The sequence below is a fragment of the Schistocerca gregaria genome, chromosome 2 (genome assembly GCF_023897955.1).
Source record: "Schistocerca gregaria isolate iqSchGreg1 chromosome 2, iqSchGreg1.2, whole genome shotgun sequence".
Lineage (NCBI taxonomy): Eukaryota > Metazoa > Arthropoda > Insecta > Orthoptera > Acrididae > Schistocerca > Schistocerca gregaria.
In genome coordinates, this window is record NC_064921.1 from 772,161,151 (window position 1) to 772,178,362 (window position 17,212).

The following is a 17,212-nucleotide window of genomic DNA, read 5'->3' on the forward strand; positions in this document are numbered from 1 at the left end:
AAGATGTAGGCATTGGTGGCAACTTGATTACCCTCGGACCCCGGTGGATGCACTGGACAAAATGGACACCTCGTCACACTAAGGTGGTGCACAGCTCATCGCCAGAGTGCAAAAGAAGGTCCCTGTGAAATATGATACCCTGGACTATATTTAGGCTCTTAAGGGGCGTGATGGAAACAGAAACATCCCCCAGCTTGTCATAGGCAAGTACTGCCCATGACTGGGCAGAGGATGCTGTTTTGATACAGACTGACCCTGACCGGATTTTGGACAAGCCCTCCACCTCCCCAAACTTGTCCTCTAAATCCTCCACAAAAAACTGATGTTTCATTGACAAGAAAGATTCCCCATCAACTCTCGTATATACGAGGTACCAGAGTGAATAAGCTTCACTGCCATCATTAGCCTGGTGTTCATCCCATGGTGTGGCCAGTGAGGCGGAGGGGATGGGGTGACAATTTGGGGTCGTATTTCTTAGCATTGAAGTTAGATCTTGACTGCTTAGAGACTGTTGGTGTTTGACCACCAGCAAGAGATGAAGTACTTTTCTTCATGGCGTGTCATCTGCTCTGATGCCACCCACTCCAACCAGGGGCCCTCTCCATGGGCGCCACACAGCCACACGAAAGGAAGGCCACCTGGCAGGATAGCCATTGCCGGGAGTCCTGATGCCCCAGGGGGATAGACATCTACTTCTTAGCATATGTAGGGAGTTAATGGTGCAAGCATCAGCAGAGTAATCCCTGTATGGTCAGGGGGCTACAAACCAACAGTATACATGGCAGCCCCACGACAACAGACTGGCTACCATGCTTGGTATCAGGTAGAAATGTGTTAATAAGTCCATTATCGTCGACAGTGCAGAAAGTGATACTGCACAGAGGATAGAGGAAAGTGCACCCAGGAGGGTGGCCTCGACCAATAGCCAGAGAATGAGCGGAAGTGCAGATCAATGTTGACGAAGGATGCGAGAGGTTTCAGCTGATGATGGACACTATTCACCATGGAAGGCGCCCTTCCCCAATTGGGCCACTCTTCGCGAAAATTTTGAGTAATGGATGTCAAACCGTACAGGGGATCATCACATAAAGGCCAAAACATGTAAGACTCCTTTTAGTTGCCTCTTACGACAGGCAGGTATAGCTTGGACCTATTCTAACCTCTGGACCTGTAGGGCGGGGAGGGGGGGGGGGGGGGGGCAAATGCAACGTTGGTGTGTCTTGCACGAGATTGAAAATCGTAAAGAATGGTTATGATGATGGGGCGCCGATGAGGTCGACACCAGCATTGATCTGCGTATCATCGATTCATGCATCTTGATGATATTCTTGTCTTCAGCTCCTCCGTCGAGGACAATTTTCAACATGTGCAAACTGTTATGAACACTCTCGCAGCAGCAGGCATAGAGACCAACCAGGACAAATTGCAGCTACATCAACCTGCTGTCACTTTTCTTGGTTTTCGTGTCTCTGCCGATGGCATTTCACCACCCCCTGAGAAAGTACAAACAATACTAAAGCTATCCACTCCTTCGTCATTCAAAGAGATCCAGCGCTTTCTGGGGACGGTTAATTATTATCGCCGACTTCTACCTTGGGCTGTGGAGATTCAGGTTCCACTGACGGACACCTTGGCAAGCAGCAACACTTCTGGATCTTGGCCCATTCCATAGACCCATGCTACGACTGCCTCTTTCACTGCCCTCAAAAATCTTCTTGCCGAGGCCTGCACTATCGCACATCCTCATCCCAATGCGCAGCTTTTCATCGCCACCGCCGATGACAATATTGCTCACGTCTATGTCCTTATCCAGACAGTCGACGGCCAAACTTCGCCTCTGCAGTTCTTCTCACGCAAGCTCACCAATGCACAATGCAAATATTCCGTGTTTGACAGGGAGTTGCTTGCAGTCTACAAAGCAATCAAGCATTTTAAGACTGACAATGAGGGATGTCCTTTCTGTTTTAACACACCACAAAGCCCCGGCTGCGGCCATTACAAACCCGCCAGCTGACCCACCTCCTCGCCGCTTCAGATACATGGACTTCATATCTCAGTTCACCACCGATGTCAGACACGTAAAGGGTGCTGACAATATAGTTACTGATTTCCTTTCACGAGTCGATGCCGTTCGTTCGCTGTTAGACCTCTCTGAACTGCCTAACCTTCAACCTGCCGACGAGGACACACTAAATCTGATTTCAGACTCTAGCTCTTCACTACACCTTGTCCGCACCACCTTCCCTGACATTTCTGGTTAGATCTGGTGCGACGACAGTATGGACACATTACGTTCCCTCGTCCCAACCACGCTTCGTCGCGCTGTCTTCAACGTACTGCAAAATTTAGCACACCCCGGTGTTCGTGCGGCCACTCGCCTCGTAGCGGAGTGCTTCGTGTGGAGAAATGTCAACAAGGACTGCCAGCAATGGGCACACTCCTGCGTCGCGTACGAACATTGCAAAGTACACAAGCACATTTCACCCCCCTCAGTGCCTTTTCGATCCCTCCTGGGCGTTTCCAGCATATTCATATTGACATTGTTGGCCCCGTCCCCCCTCTAACGGCTTTCGTTATGATCTCTCATCTATCGACCGAACAACTCACTTGGTCGAGGCTGTCCCCGTCCCCGGCATTACAGCAAAAACTGTTGCTCGAGCTTTCGTCGAGTCATGGGTATCAAGTTTCGGATGTCTAGCTACCATAACAACTGACCGGAGCAGACGATTTGAGTCGGCCCTGTTCAAAGAGATTTGTAACATTTGCGGCATCCTGCGCATCCATACCACAGCATATCACCTGCAAATTAATGGGCTAGTTGAGCGCTGGCACCACACTTTCAAGGCGACTCTTCGACGCCACGACTCTCTATGGAAGGAGGCCCTTCCCCTTGTGCTACTCGGCATACGTATGATCTATACGGAAGACCTGGAAGGCACAATAGCCGAGTTCGTATAAGGCCAGAACATTGTTTCCGTGGCGAACTTGTGAGCCCTTCCGCTTCTCTCCCTCAGTCTGACTTGCCTTCCTTCGTGGACCATGTCAGAGGCCACTTCACCAACCTCCATATCCCTCTGCCTGCCAGCCACTCCCACCCTAAGGTTCACATCCCGAAATCTCTGGACAATTGCGAATAATACATCATGCTCCAAGATGACACTGTCCGTGCTCCTCTCCAACCTCCATATACCAGCCCGTACCGAGTTCTCCAGCACTCAGCCAACAACTATGACATCCAGATAAAAGATTCAGCTGTTACAGTCTCTCTCAACAGACAGAAGCCTGGTCATGTCGAGCCCACTTCTACCCCCTTCAGGCCATGACCACGCCACTCACTGTTGGGGTTCACGAAGCTCCGACCACTCCCTCTGTGTCGACTTACACACTCGGTCGAGTGACTTCCAGCTCCAATCGTGGAGCTCTTCTCTGACCTTGCCCTCTACTCTGGTCTCACGCACTTCGTCGAGTGATCACATGCACCTCACATCGAGCTTACCTACAATCACGCCCTTCCCACTGAACCCTTCGCCGGTCCCTTTGACCTCTCCCCCATCGCCTGCCTCTCCCTGTCGAGGTTTCTCTCGACCCCCCCCCCCCCCCCCCATCTTGAACGTGCCCTCGCTCGAGGTGTTTGTGCCTGTCCCCCCCGGACATAATCCACGGCGTCTCTATAATACTATGTGATGACACACTGTTTGTTGTGTTTCCCTTCATCCGGTGCTCATGACACAACCTCCGCCATTCCCTGCCACCTGGTGAAATGTGTTCCCCTCTCGCCCGACGTCAAGCTGGACATGCTTCGTGTGTTCGCCACACCCACCAGAGACATCATCGTCGTCGCTCCGTTCTGCCCACAAACCGCCGGCCTCCCTCTCGCTGCACAACCTGCATGACCAGTACAACGCCTGGCATGCTTCAACGATTTCCAGGTTTGGTGGCCGAACCTTCCCTCAAGACATATATCGACACAGCTCCCCGACGACACTGTCGAGCTGACTGTGGCCCGGCTCCCGTGGAACGCCCCTGCCAACGCCATAGTCACCCACCCCCCCAGCCTCTCAGGAGTACACTGTACTGCGGGGAGGGGGGGGGGGCTATGTGGCGCCAATGATGTTAACACCAGCATCGATCTAAGTATTGTCTTTGAACTAAACTAAGATTATCTTTGCGCAAAACCGCCATGTCAGTTCTTTGTAAGCATTGCTTGTGTAAAGAGGTGAATAAATGAACTATTGCAAAATGGGAGTATTGTTCGGTTTAACCGACATGAACTTCTCCCTCAATGTGAATTTGAGAGTAACGTATGGCATGTGCTGTATTGGTAAGGGACAGAAGGCAGCAAGAACACTTTGAGCAGTGATGATTCTATCACCTCTTCCAGCAAAATTTGAGAGATAATGACGATTTACTGCTTGGGAGCTCTAAAAGAAGTTGCAGAATCATTAACGAAAAGTGCTGCAGAAGAATCTATTATCGAAAATGATGGTGACAGGGACATAGTGGCCACTTTTGATGGTACGTGGAGGAAAAAAAAAAAACCACTTCATTGAATGGTGTTTTTACATCATCATCTGTTGGCACTGGCAAAGTACTAGATGTTGAAGTATTGAGCAAATTTTTTCGTAGTATGTGAAAGGGATTCCAGATCATGAATGTAATATGAACTATAAAGGCTCAAGTGGAGGTATGGCAGCGAATGGAGTTGTCAGCTTGTTTACCAAAACTGTTGCCTCCTGTGGGCTGCGATATGTGAAGTACCTTAGTGATGGTGATAGTAAAGCTTTCCTTGACACTCAAAAATCTCTCCACATGTAGCTGAGACTATTGTGCAGAAGTTTGAATGTGTGGGACATGTACAGAGAAGACATGGTACTAGACATAGAAGGCCAAGACAAGATTTGTCAGTAAAAACATCATCCGATTGCAAGGGATAAAATGGAGAGGGTGACTGACAGATGCAGAAATTGATAAGCTACAGACATAGTATGGCTTAGCAATAAGAAGGAACACAGGGAGCTTGAAAAATATGAAGCAACCAGTTTGTCCCTTATACTTCCACGAAATGTCCGCAGACAATAACTCTAACCACAACTTGTACCCAGAAAGAAGTGAATCATGATGTGGCCACCAAAGGTCAATTGCTGGTGGTGAAGAATATTATCACAGGGATTCTCTACCAACTGTTGTAATGGAAGCCATCAAACCTGCATTCAAGGACCTTGTAAATGAAAACTTATTGCAGAAATGCGTTCAAGCCGGTACCCAAAATCCAAATGACAGTTTTAACCAATATGTACGGGAAAGATTGCCAAAAACCATTTTTATGGAAGAAAACGCAAAGCGTTGTTTTAGCTGTATGTGCAAAGCTTTGTTTTAGGGAAAATGTGAACTAAGCCGAGTGAACTGCATCAAAGCTTTGTATGTGATGGAGTGTGTGTAGTAAATGTAGATAAATCATTTTTGGAGATGATAAAATTAAAAAAGCGAGCACCATAGGAATGTGAAAAGGAAGAAAACTGATTTAGAAAATGAAAAAGTACCTGGTTATAGTGCTGAAGTGTTCTAAAAGAATGCCAAATGTAAGCAGAAACTTTAAAGGCCATTTTCCACAAAAAACAAATTTCTGTACTTAGGTACATGTCACATCCAAAATAAATGTCCTATTACTTCCAAACTCGGTATGCTTATTAAACACAAACTCCTTAATGCAAAACTGTGGAATTTTCCAAATCTATTAAAAACTATGGTAAAAATTGAGATAATTGACTATAAAATTTGAGGTTTTTCTAAACATGAAGTTTAAAACCTAACAGTTCATCCATTTTTCATAAATGAAATAAATTCTAGAGTTTATACGCATGTAAGTATGGTTTGCTCTGCAAATTCGTTGAAGAATCTTTCTTACTTATGAAGAACAGTGTATGTATAGCAGCAAATGCTGCCAATAGTAATTGGAAAAAAAAGATAAAATTTCACAAGTAAAAAAATTATTTTGTTGCGTTTTTTAACTTCCACTGCTATGATTGTGAATCCTGAATCCTTCTTGGACATCATAATCAAGTTTTATGAATTTATTTGTAAAAGTATAGAAAGTGGAAATTAAAATGTCCTGGGGTGCCTCTGCTGCACCAAGTCGGCCCACTTGACGTCCTACACCCTTGAAGAAAAGTAGAAGATTCTTTGTAAATCAGAAGCTTTTTCCCCTTAAAATATCCTCCGTTACCTGTTTTAGTAGTTGCACACTTGAATTTCAGGTATAAACTGAAATGATCTGTTTAGCATATTGAGACTTAAGTATAAAGTGTTACCTGTTCCTTAACAGTCAATTCTGAAGCGAGATATTTCCTGAGCAGTGAGTCAATTCTTACAGCAGAGCAGTGGAACTCGAACAGCATCTCCACCTTGTACAGACAGCTGGCACAGATCCCTTTTGGCAAACTGTCTTCCCATCGCACCTGTTCAAAAAGCAAAAAAAACTCAAGTTTATGTTTGTGCAGAACACTGCTGCTGTAAAAAGCAGTTATACTTTATTTTATAAAAGCATTAGACAAAAACCTTCCAAAATTACAAACACTTGCCAGTGATATTTTGTAAATAAATTTTCCTTGATTACAATTACATGGTTCAATTGCCATGGGAATTATGCACAAGCCGAACATTTTAATTCACCAGTTCTATAATCATTGTATTAAACTTGACAGATTCCATTTACACGTGTTGAACTAAGTAGAGAGGCATCACAATACCTCTTTTCAGACAAATGTAATGATACAAGCTCCAACAGTTTGATACTTTGATCATTAAATCACTTAAGTATCAAGATGATGCTGTTTTTAACATTCACCTAGAGACATTCAAACAGTGTGGCCTCTAGTAACTTGTTTTCTACATCTATATACATATTCTGCATGCCATCATACGGTGGGTGGCCGGGGTACCCTGCACTACTACTAGTCATTTCTTTTCCTGTTCCACTTGCAAATAGAGCGAGGGAAAAACGACTGTCTAAATAGCCCCGTACGAGTTATTTCTCCTATCTTATCTCCATGCTCCTCACACGAAATGTACATTGGCGGCAGTAAAATTGTTCTGCAGAGTCAGCTTCTAGTGGCAGTTTCTCTAAATTTTCTCAGTGTGTTACTAGGGAACACAAATCGCTCTCCCTCCAGGGATTCCCATTTGATTTCCTGAAGTATCTCCATAATACTTTTGCATGTTGTTCGAACCTACCGTTAACACATCTAATAGCCCACCTCTGATTTGCTTCAATGTTTTCCTTTTATCCTATCTGGTGCATATTCCAAACACTCAAGCAGTACCGAAGAACAGGTCACACTAGCATCCTATGTGTGTTCTCTTTTGCAGACGAACGACACTTTTCCAAAATTCTCCCACTAAACGGAAATCGACCATTCACATTCCCTTGCACAATCCTCACATGCTCATTTCCGTTTTATATAGCTTTTTATCCTGTCTAACTAAAATGAATTCAGTGTGTCTAGCTAAGAATCGCAGGCAGCGCACACAATGAAATGTCTTCATAATGGAAAATGGTGACTATGCGTGTACCACAGGAATTGATATTGATCTGACATTTTTTGTCACTATATATGTCATGTTGTAAACATACTCGAGCCAAAACCAAAAGCTGGGTCGTCAATGAAGCGCTGAAAGTACATTTATTATGTGAAACCAACGTACAACCAGAACAGAACTGCACTGAACTCCCGGACAAGAGCTGCTCCTTTCATACAAACACCGAATACTCCAAAATACACTAATGGGAAAAAATTGCAACACCAAAAAAATAATGTATAACAATGACATTTTGGGAATAAACTTGTCTAGGTAACATATTTAAGTGCTTAACATTCCAAGATCGCAGCTTAATGTGTGATATATATCACTGCAAATGTGTAATGCTGGTTCATTAATAACCTGTGTAATAGCCAGAATGTTTAATGCAATCAGGCATTGTTTTGTACAGGAGCCAGATATCAGTTTGTGGGATGGAGTTCCATGCCTTTTGCACTTGGTCAGTCAATACATTGACATTTAATGCTGTTTGTGGATGACGCTGGAGACAGCCTGTACGTACTCGACTGGTGACAGATCTGGTGATTGAGCAGGAGAAACCTACCTGCCAACACCCTACACATCACACTGGGTTACAACAGCTGTGTACTGGCATGTCTTATCCTGTGGGGAAACAATCCCTGGAAAGCTGTTGATGAATGGCAGCAGACCAGGCTCAATCACCAGGCCGAAAATCGCACCCAGACCATAACTCCAGGTGAAGGTACAGTGTGTGTAGCAAGCAGACAAGTTGGCTGCATGTCATCAACTGGCCTCCTTCTGCCACGCGGCCATCACTGACACTGAAGCAGAAGAACACACATACAATTGCATAGCAGCTGTCAAGTTCATACGATGCTTCATCTGAGGTGACTAGTATCACATCTGTATCTCTCCATCTTGGCGGGGAGAAGTCATTTCTCTTTGTAGTAATGTATGTCCATATATTAGTGTTGTGAACAAGCTCTGATCATTGACAACAAATTTCATAAGGGAGTAAAAGTACTGTGAGGTGGTTGTCAGTATGAACAGTTGATTAAAGAGCTGTGTACAAGGAAAAGGTGAAGCAGGGTTTAATGTCTTGTCTACAATGAACCCATTAGAGTTGGAGCACAAGTTTGGATTTTTGTGTGGATGAGGAAGGAAATTGGCTGTACTCTTTCAAAGGACCTATCCCAGAATTTATCTGGTGGTATTTAGGGAAATGATGAGAAAGCTAAACCTGGGTGGCAGAATGGGGATTTGAACCCTTGTCCTCCCAAAAACAAGTCCAGTGTGCTAACTGTTGTGCCATTTCAGTAGATGTTCAGAAGAGGTTGTGGAGTAGACAGCAGATATTTCCATTCTACCAAAGTATGTGTGTAAACAAATTATAGCAGATGGTTTGTACTACCACGAGCTTTGGTGCACAAAAGTGTCGTATTAGAAAACACAAAAGACTTCCACAGCCTGACCACTAATGAGCTCTTGCTTGGTACCACTGAAGTCACAAACCGCAGTGGTTTGGGGTCAATGGAATGCATGCTACAGGGCCTCTGGCTCTGAGCTGTCCTTAAAGTAACCAGTTTGAGCTTAAACTGTTGCTGGACATGCATGACAGACATACACCAAACACAATGATCTTCCCTCTTGGAAGTGCCATGTTGCCGACCAGAGCCCGGTCTTCTTACGACTGTGTATTCTCGTGGCCAGTGCTGCCAGCAATCATGTACAGTAGCTAGATTCCTGCCAAGTCGTTCTGCAATACTGCAGAAGGAACATCCAGTTTCTCATAACCACATTTCACGACCTTGTTCACACTCAGTGAGGTGTTGATAATGGCCTCTTTGCTGCCTTAAAGGCATTCTTAACTAACACCAATTCACATGTCCTATTTCAAAGGTTACTACCGTTCATGAGCATTACAGCGAGTATTTAAAGAAAATCTTATATGCATCCTCATAGTGGTGCTGATAGTGCCACTCTTGATGCGACTGGCGGGGTATCTGAATATACATCGGCCTTTCAAATGTAGAAACCCGTCTACTAGCTTTCATTTGTCACAACTCCTTCTTAGTGGTGCGATTTTTTTTCCATCAGTGATTTAGAAATTTCGAAAATATTCCAGAAATGATGAATACTGAATAAAAAAATGTTTTCGTGTGGTCAGGTTTGAAAGGTTAGAACTGGCAACCCACAACATGCCAGTCAGCGGCGCTAACCGCTACACCACAATTTTGTGCACAAAGCTCGTGGTAGTACAAATCATCTGCTATAATTTGTTTACACACAGACTTGGGTAGAATGGAAATATCTGCAAATGGAAATGTGACTGGCTGACCACTTACAAGAAATGTGGGGGAACCAGTCACTATGTTAACATATTAAGAACATCTCCCTAAAAATTTCTGAAACTAGTTGGACACCTCACAAAACTTTAAAACTCTAACTACATTCTTTTCAATGTTACTTAATAGAAAATCTGTCGCTGCCCTCTTGTAGAAAAATAAAACACAGTCTAGTAAAACGCAGTGCACAGTTATTTATGAAGAGACGAATGAGCCGGACCTCACACCTTCTTTCGTTGCCAAATGGAAGTATGTCACAGCAGTGTACAGGGCTCTACTAGATGCAGCTTATTGTCAGTCACTTCCCGTCATTCATCTTCCCATCGATGCATGACTCTGTCCCTCAGCAGCAAGGTCATAGCATGCAGGGGGACAGCACACTGGAATAACTGAGGATCACTACATGCCTTCTTGCCTGTTACAGCAGCGCGGTCTGGGGCGTCCTGTTACCATCCATATCACAGGACAGAGAACAGACCACAGGGGGTGTCGAGAGGGAGACCTAGAAACACAGACAACAGGGGGCTGTTGGTAGTTGTCCAGTAGAATATCAAGTTGGGACCCACCTGGTTTACCCAGTTATGGGCAATGCGTAAACAATCCAAACTGTTGGTTGTGGAATAGCGTTCAGAGACATGGGTGAGTAGGTGTCTGAAAGACTATGACTGTGTAATTTGCCAGAAGTTACTGTTTTCTTACCATCAGCAGTGAGAAACCAGTGTCCATCATGAGGCTCTCAACAGGGCTCATACGGAAGGCCCCCATTGCCAGCTGCATGCCAGTTGGTGAACAGGATCCAGCAAGCTCAGTTCGGACAATGCTACTGACTCATAGGCAACACATCCATAGTCCAATTGGGATAAAAATCAGCACTCTGTAAACTCTCAGAACTATGCAGTTCACACCCCACAAAGAATTACTATGAAAATGGATAGCATTTAGCTTTGTCATACAACTGCCTTGAGCCAGCGGACATGTAGCAGCCAAGTTAGCTTGTTGTCAAGTAAAATACCTAAGAATTACTTCAAGTAAATTTTCACGAAGATAAATTTCTCAGTGTGGGTGCAGTCCGGAGTAAGCAAAAATGCACATCTTGTCAATTTGTAAGAGAAAATTGAGAGCTGTGAACCATGGCCCAGTCATGTACTCTCCAGACACCCCCTGATGATGGCACTCAATTGTGCACAGTGGTGCAGAGGCACAGTACAGGCAAAGATCATCCACACACAGTGCAACAGAGACTATGGAGCCACTGCTTTTACGATACCATTGATGGCGATCGAGAACCTGTTATGCTCAGAACCAATCCCCGAGAGTCTCCGGTGTCCTATACATACTGGTTGCTGAGAGACCACGAAAGTCAGACAGATAGGATATTCTGGATAAATATGAGTACACTGACCCAGAAACCCCACTCATGCAGTGTAGATAGATGTGATGTGTCAGGTGGTATCATGTGCTTCTGTAGGTCAAAGAACACAGCAATTAGATGTTGTCAATATGAAAAAGCATTGTGCACTCCAGATTTCAGACAAACCACATGATCTGTGGTGGACCGGAAAGCCCAAAAGCCACTTTGGAAACACGATATACGCCCTCTAGCTTAAGGCCACCTACAAAGATGGTGGTCGACCGTTAGTTCAAGTGGCTGACAATGCCCATTCGTCAGTGAGTCTGGCTGGTAGTTAGTTAAAATATGTGGGTCCTTTCCAAGTTTCAGGACAGGAATAATAAACCTTCCCACTACCGACAAGGGAATTCTCCACCACACCAATACGATTAAAAAGCCAGAAGATGTTTGAGCATTTGGTTATGGTTTTTGTCGGAGCCAATGGCCATATCTTGACACTCTGCCAAAGTGTTGTGAAGCTCCTATTCACTTAAAGTGGCACTGTATGATAGAGAGCCATGTGCATGGAGGAATAGCGGGTGGTACTCAATAATGTATTTGGTTGGTTGGTTTGTGGTATACAGGGACCAAACTACAGGGTTATCAGTCCCTTTTTCCTGACGCAAGCAAGGCTCAAGGTACAAAAACATCCAACACCACACCTAAAAAGAAAATGAATGTAACAAACGAAAAACAGGGAAAACATGCACCACAAGGAAAAGTGGAAGAATATATTAAAACCATAGAGCATAAGGTCTGCACTGGCTGACCACAATAATAAAAGACGATGAGGCAGCCACTCGACAACACATCAAAATGTCTGCACCAAAAAGACAAGGTGAGATGAACACATGTTTGAAAACACAAGCACCATGACAAACAAATGCAAAGAAAATGCGACATAGTTAAAGGGGGGGGGGGGGGGGGGGATCTCAGAGAGAAGGCTAAGTGGCCACTCTTAGATGGTACAACAAAAAAACCCTTACGAAAAAACGTAAAACCAAATATGCTGTTGAGGCACTGTCGGCCAACATTGAAGGTAGGGTGCTGAGAAGGATAAAAATTCCGCCGCAGAACAGCTAAAAGTGGGTAGTCCAGCAAGATGTGGACGACAGTCATACGTGAGCCACAGTGACACCAAAGTGGATACACGCAATGGAGAAGGTAGCCATGTGATAGCCATGTATGGCCAATGCGGAGCTGGCAGAGAACCACAGATTCCTTGTGAGTGGCCCGCATGGACGTCTTCTACACATTCGTTGTCTCCTTAAGGGCACGCAGTTTGTTGTGCATACTGAGATTACGCCATTGTCTCCCAAAGCTGAAAAACCCTACGGCCTAATAATGTCTGCAGGTCAGTTACAGGGATATGAACTCCAGAAGCAGTTTCCATGTAGCCTGTCAGCAAGTTGCGTGCCCGGGATTCCGACATGGCCTGGGGTCCACACACACACACCACAGAATGGCTGGACCATTCCAAGGCATAGATGGACTCCTGGATGGTCGCTACCAAAGGATAGCGGGGGGTAGCACTGGTCGACAGCTTGTGGACTGCTCAAGGAGTCAGTACAGAGAAGAAAAGACTCGCGAGGCCATGAGCGGATGCGCTCAAGAGCACGAGAAATGGCCGTCAGCTCTGCACTGAAAACACTGCAGCCATCCGGCAAGGAGTGCTGTTCAAGTCCTCCATGAACATACAAGAAGTCAACGTGACGATCAGCCATCAAACCTCAGTATAAACCACTTGATGGTCCCAGTACATGTCAAGAATCGAGAGGAAGTGACAGCAGAGAGCTGCAGTGTTAACTGAGTCCTTAGGACCATGTGAAAGGTCCAGGCGGCGTTTCGGCCAAGGTGTACAACATAAATGTGTACGTGAATGGACTTGGACTATAGGTGGTAAAGGCAAGGAGTCCACTTCTGACAGAAGACATCATACACAAACTGCAATCTTAGGCCTGACCTTGGTCCTCTGATGTGAGAGATGAACTGTCGAGAATGGGAAAAGGAGACGGCAGTTCAGATGCTCAGGAGAACTATGAATGTGTGCAACGTAACAGGCGAGCAGTCCGATAGAATGCTGGTCACTGGACTCGTCCGGAAAGCTCCTGTTGCCAGTTGAACGCCACAGTGGTGCACTGGGTCCAGTAAAGGCAACGCTGAGGGTGCCGCCGAACCATAAAGCAGACTCCCATAGTCCAGGTGGAGTTGAGCAAGGGCTCTGTAGAGCTATAGCAGCGTAGAGCGATCTGCACCCCAGTTGGTGTTGCTCAGGCAGTGGAGAGCATTGAGGTGCTGCCAGCACTTCCACTTAAGCTGACGAAGGTGAGGTATCCAAATCAATCGGGCGTCGAAAACCAGTCATAAGAATCGATATGTCTTCACTACAGTGAGTGGATCGTCATTAAGGTAAAGTTCGGGTTCCGGATGAACAGTACACTGCCGACAGAAGTGCATAACACACGAATTCACGGCTGAAAACTGGAAGCCGTGGGCTACAGCACATGACTGCGTCTTGTGGTTGGCTCCCTGTAGGAGCTGCTCGGCAACCCCAGTACTGGGGGAGGAGCAGTACAGAATGCAGAAGGTGTCTGCATACAGGGAAGGTGAGACCGAAGGCTCGACAGCTGCTGCAAGACCGTTCATGGCCATTAAAATAGAGATACACTCGCCATTCTCCAGAATACAAGGGGAACTGTGATAGGCACTGACTTGGACACAGAAAGTACGGAGCGACAGGAAGTTTTTGATATAAATTGGTAAGGGGCCCCGGATATCCTACTCATACAATATGGCAAGGATCTGATGTTGCCCATTCATGTAGTGTGCTTTAAGTAAGTCAAAATGGACGGCAACCAGACGTTGGCGTCTGAAAAGGCTGTTCGGATGGCAGACTCGAGGGACACAAGATTATCAGTGGTAAGCAGAAGCCGCCCTGATATGGTGCCAGTAGGCCACATGACTCCAGGACCCAACCCAACTGCCGACACACCATACGTTCCAGCAGCTTACAAAGAAAGTTGGTGAGGCTGATGGGCTGGTAACTATCCATCAAGCGGGTTTTTACCAGGTTTGAGCACTAGAATGACGGTGCTCTCCCACCATTGCGATGAAAAGACGCTTTCGCAACAGATCCAGTTGAAGATGATGAGGAGATGTCGCTCGTAGTCGGACGAAAGATGTTTGGTCATCTGACTGTGGATCCGATCTGATCCAGGAGCTGTGTTGGGGAAATGTGTAAGGATTCTGTGGAGCTCCCACTCTGTAAATAGAGCATTATCGGGTTCACTGTAACGTTCAGTGAAAGAGAGGGCTTTCCTTTCCATCCGCCGTTTGAGGATGAGAAATGCTGGACGATAATTCTCTGACGCAGAGGCTCAAGCATAGAGTTCAGCAAAGTGCTCGGCAATTGCATTTGCATCGGTAGATAAAACAGTAGAACCGTACCTATCCCAACACTCCTGTTTCCGTCTTATTATGAGCTGGCGAACGCGGGCACGGAGCCGTTATGAAGCTATTAGGTGCTCTAGGGAAGGGTGCCACTTATAGCGCTGTGAGCTCGCCAACGCTCTTTAATGGCCTCAGCGATTTCTGGAGACCACAAAGGTACTGACTTCCTCTGGGGGCACCCAAAGAACAAGGGACCGTGTTTTCCGCCACAGAAACGATCGTTGTAGTGACCTGTTCAACTACCACATCGATGGACAACGTGGTGGAGGTTCAATGGTGACAGCAGAGGTGAAATCTTCCCAGTCTGCCTTGTTTAAAGCCCATCTTGGTAGACGTCCAGGGGAATGGCGCTGGGGGTGTGACAGGAAGATGCTGGAGTAGTCACTACCACACAAGTCATCATGGGCTCTCCAGTGGACAGATGGGAGAAGAGGGATAAATCAATGGCAGAGTAAGTGCCATGTGCGACACTGAAATGTGGGGGGCACAGTATTTAAGAGGCTGGGTTGAGTTGAGACAGGAAAGATTCGACACTGCAGACAGTTATTTCCCATGTTGTTCTTATCCTGACAGCCACAACTTCAAGAGGGGTTTGGAGTGCCACTGGTTCATAGCATACTGAGTTCAGGACAAAGAAGCAAATTCCACCTGACACACTATTATAGTTGCTACGGTTTTTGTAATATCCCCTATAGCCGCAAAGGGCAGGAGTCGTCCGTTGCTGGGAACCAGGTTTACTGGAGGGCAATGCAGAAAGCAGGTATAAAGCTTAGAGTTGCCTTAGCTCAGCCACATGGTGGATAAAACCGCCGTAATTTCACTGGAGGATGACGTTATCGTGAGGCTGGAAAGGCACGAAGCATGTAAGGACGCAGGTTACACCTCAGAGTCACCTGCTGCCATCGATTGAGAATATGTATCCAGTCCTACTGTGGATGAGGCATCAGTGAGATCCAGGTCCTCAGAGGATGCTGAGATCTCCACCTCATCCACAGGTGCAGAATTGGTAGGGAGTGGTGGTGTTGGGGCCATCGGAGTGTCCTTTTTCTAAGCAGACTTCTTTCTTTGCTTGCCCTCTCGCTTCTCTTTAGGGGCTACATGGGAGGACTTCTCTGAAGTAGCTTCAGGCACGGCGGAAGACTGTGAAGCTCTTCGTCCAGCAGCTTTTGGTTCCTTTAGCCACTGGCGAGTGTCCACTGCGGCATTAGTGGAGACTTTGGGACAGAGGGTCCCAAGGGACCCCTTCCACATGAGAGGAGCCAGGCAATGAATCACCCTCAAAGGTCAAGATGAAGGCATCGGAGCAACCCTGTTGTCCTTAGGTCCGCTGGAAATGCGCCGGATGAAATTAAAAACCCCACTGTTCAAGACTGGCGCGGAGCTCGTCGTCAGACTGCAAGAGGAGGTCGAGATAGAAAATAATCCCCTGGGGAGCACGTTGAGAGTTTTCTGGGGAGTGATGGAAACAGGAATATCACCCAGTCGGTCACAGTGACGTCCGGCATTGGGCTGGAGATGCTGTCTGAATCAAGACTACACCGCTTCTCATCTTGGACAGCGCTATCACATCCCCAAACTTATGCTCAAGATGTTCAACAAAAAATTGAGCCTTCATAGGTTGAAAGAAGTCCCCATCTGTTCTGCTACAGACAAAATACTGAGGCGAATATGGCTCTCTTCTATCTGTAGCCTTACATTCCTCCCATGGTGTAGCGGGGGAGGGAAACGATTTAGGGTCATATCTGTTAGCATTGTATTAGATCTAGCCCTTCTTAGAGACTTCTGGCGCTGTACAGTCACCAGCAAGGGATGACCGCTTCATTGTGGGTTATCTGCCCTGATGCCAACCACTCCGATCAGGGGCTCTCCCCGTGGGCGCCACCCAGCCACAACATAGGCCACCTGGCATGATGGCTTTTGCCGGAGGTCCTAATGCCCCAGCAAGGCAGGCATCTACCCCTTGGCATACATGGGGAGTATTACAGCTGAGGCACCAGCAGTGCGATACCCGTGTTGTCAGGGGGCTACCAGCAAATGGGTACATGATGGCCTCACTCCAACGGACTGGCTACCATGCTGGATATTGAGCTTAGAGATATCAATGCTGTCATGGGGGCGAAAGAGGACAGGAGACAAAGGAGGATGACATTCCCCAGAAAGTTTCCTCCCCCAAATAGTCGAATTGCAGGTGGAGATACAAAGCCATGACAAGATGATGAGGAGATCGAATCTTAAGGGCACTATGGATAGCTCATGCACCATGTAAGGCATCCTTCCCCATATGGCCTACACTTCTGTAGAATTTGGAATGTGAAATGTCAAACCATAAAATGGGACCTGAACTTATAGGGCCGAAAAGTGAGAGACTCCTTTTAGTCGCCTCTTACGACAGGAAGGGATACCTATGGCCTATTCTAACCCCCAGATCCGCAGAGGGAAATAATGTGTTTCTGACTCATGAAACAAGTGG

At 46.3% G+C, this 17,212-nt stretch overlaps 1 protein-coding gene across 2 annotated transcripts in view; it reads right to left on the reverse strand.

Moving 5' to 3' along the window:
* LOC126335003 (nascent polypeptide-associated complex subunit alpha, muscle-specific form-like) overlaps positions 1 to 17,212 on the reverse strand; it is a 299,464-nt gene that overhangs the window by 188,594 nt on the left and 93,658 nt on the right. For both annotated transcript variants that reach the window (XM_049997830.1, XM_049997831.1), the window contains exon 2: positions 6,309 to 6,455. In XM_049997830.1, coding sequence (XP_049853787.1) covers positions 6,309 to 6,455 — 147 coding nt within the window. The remainder of the gene's footprint in view (positions 1 to 6,308; positions 6,456 to 17,212) is intronic.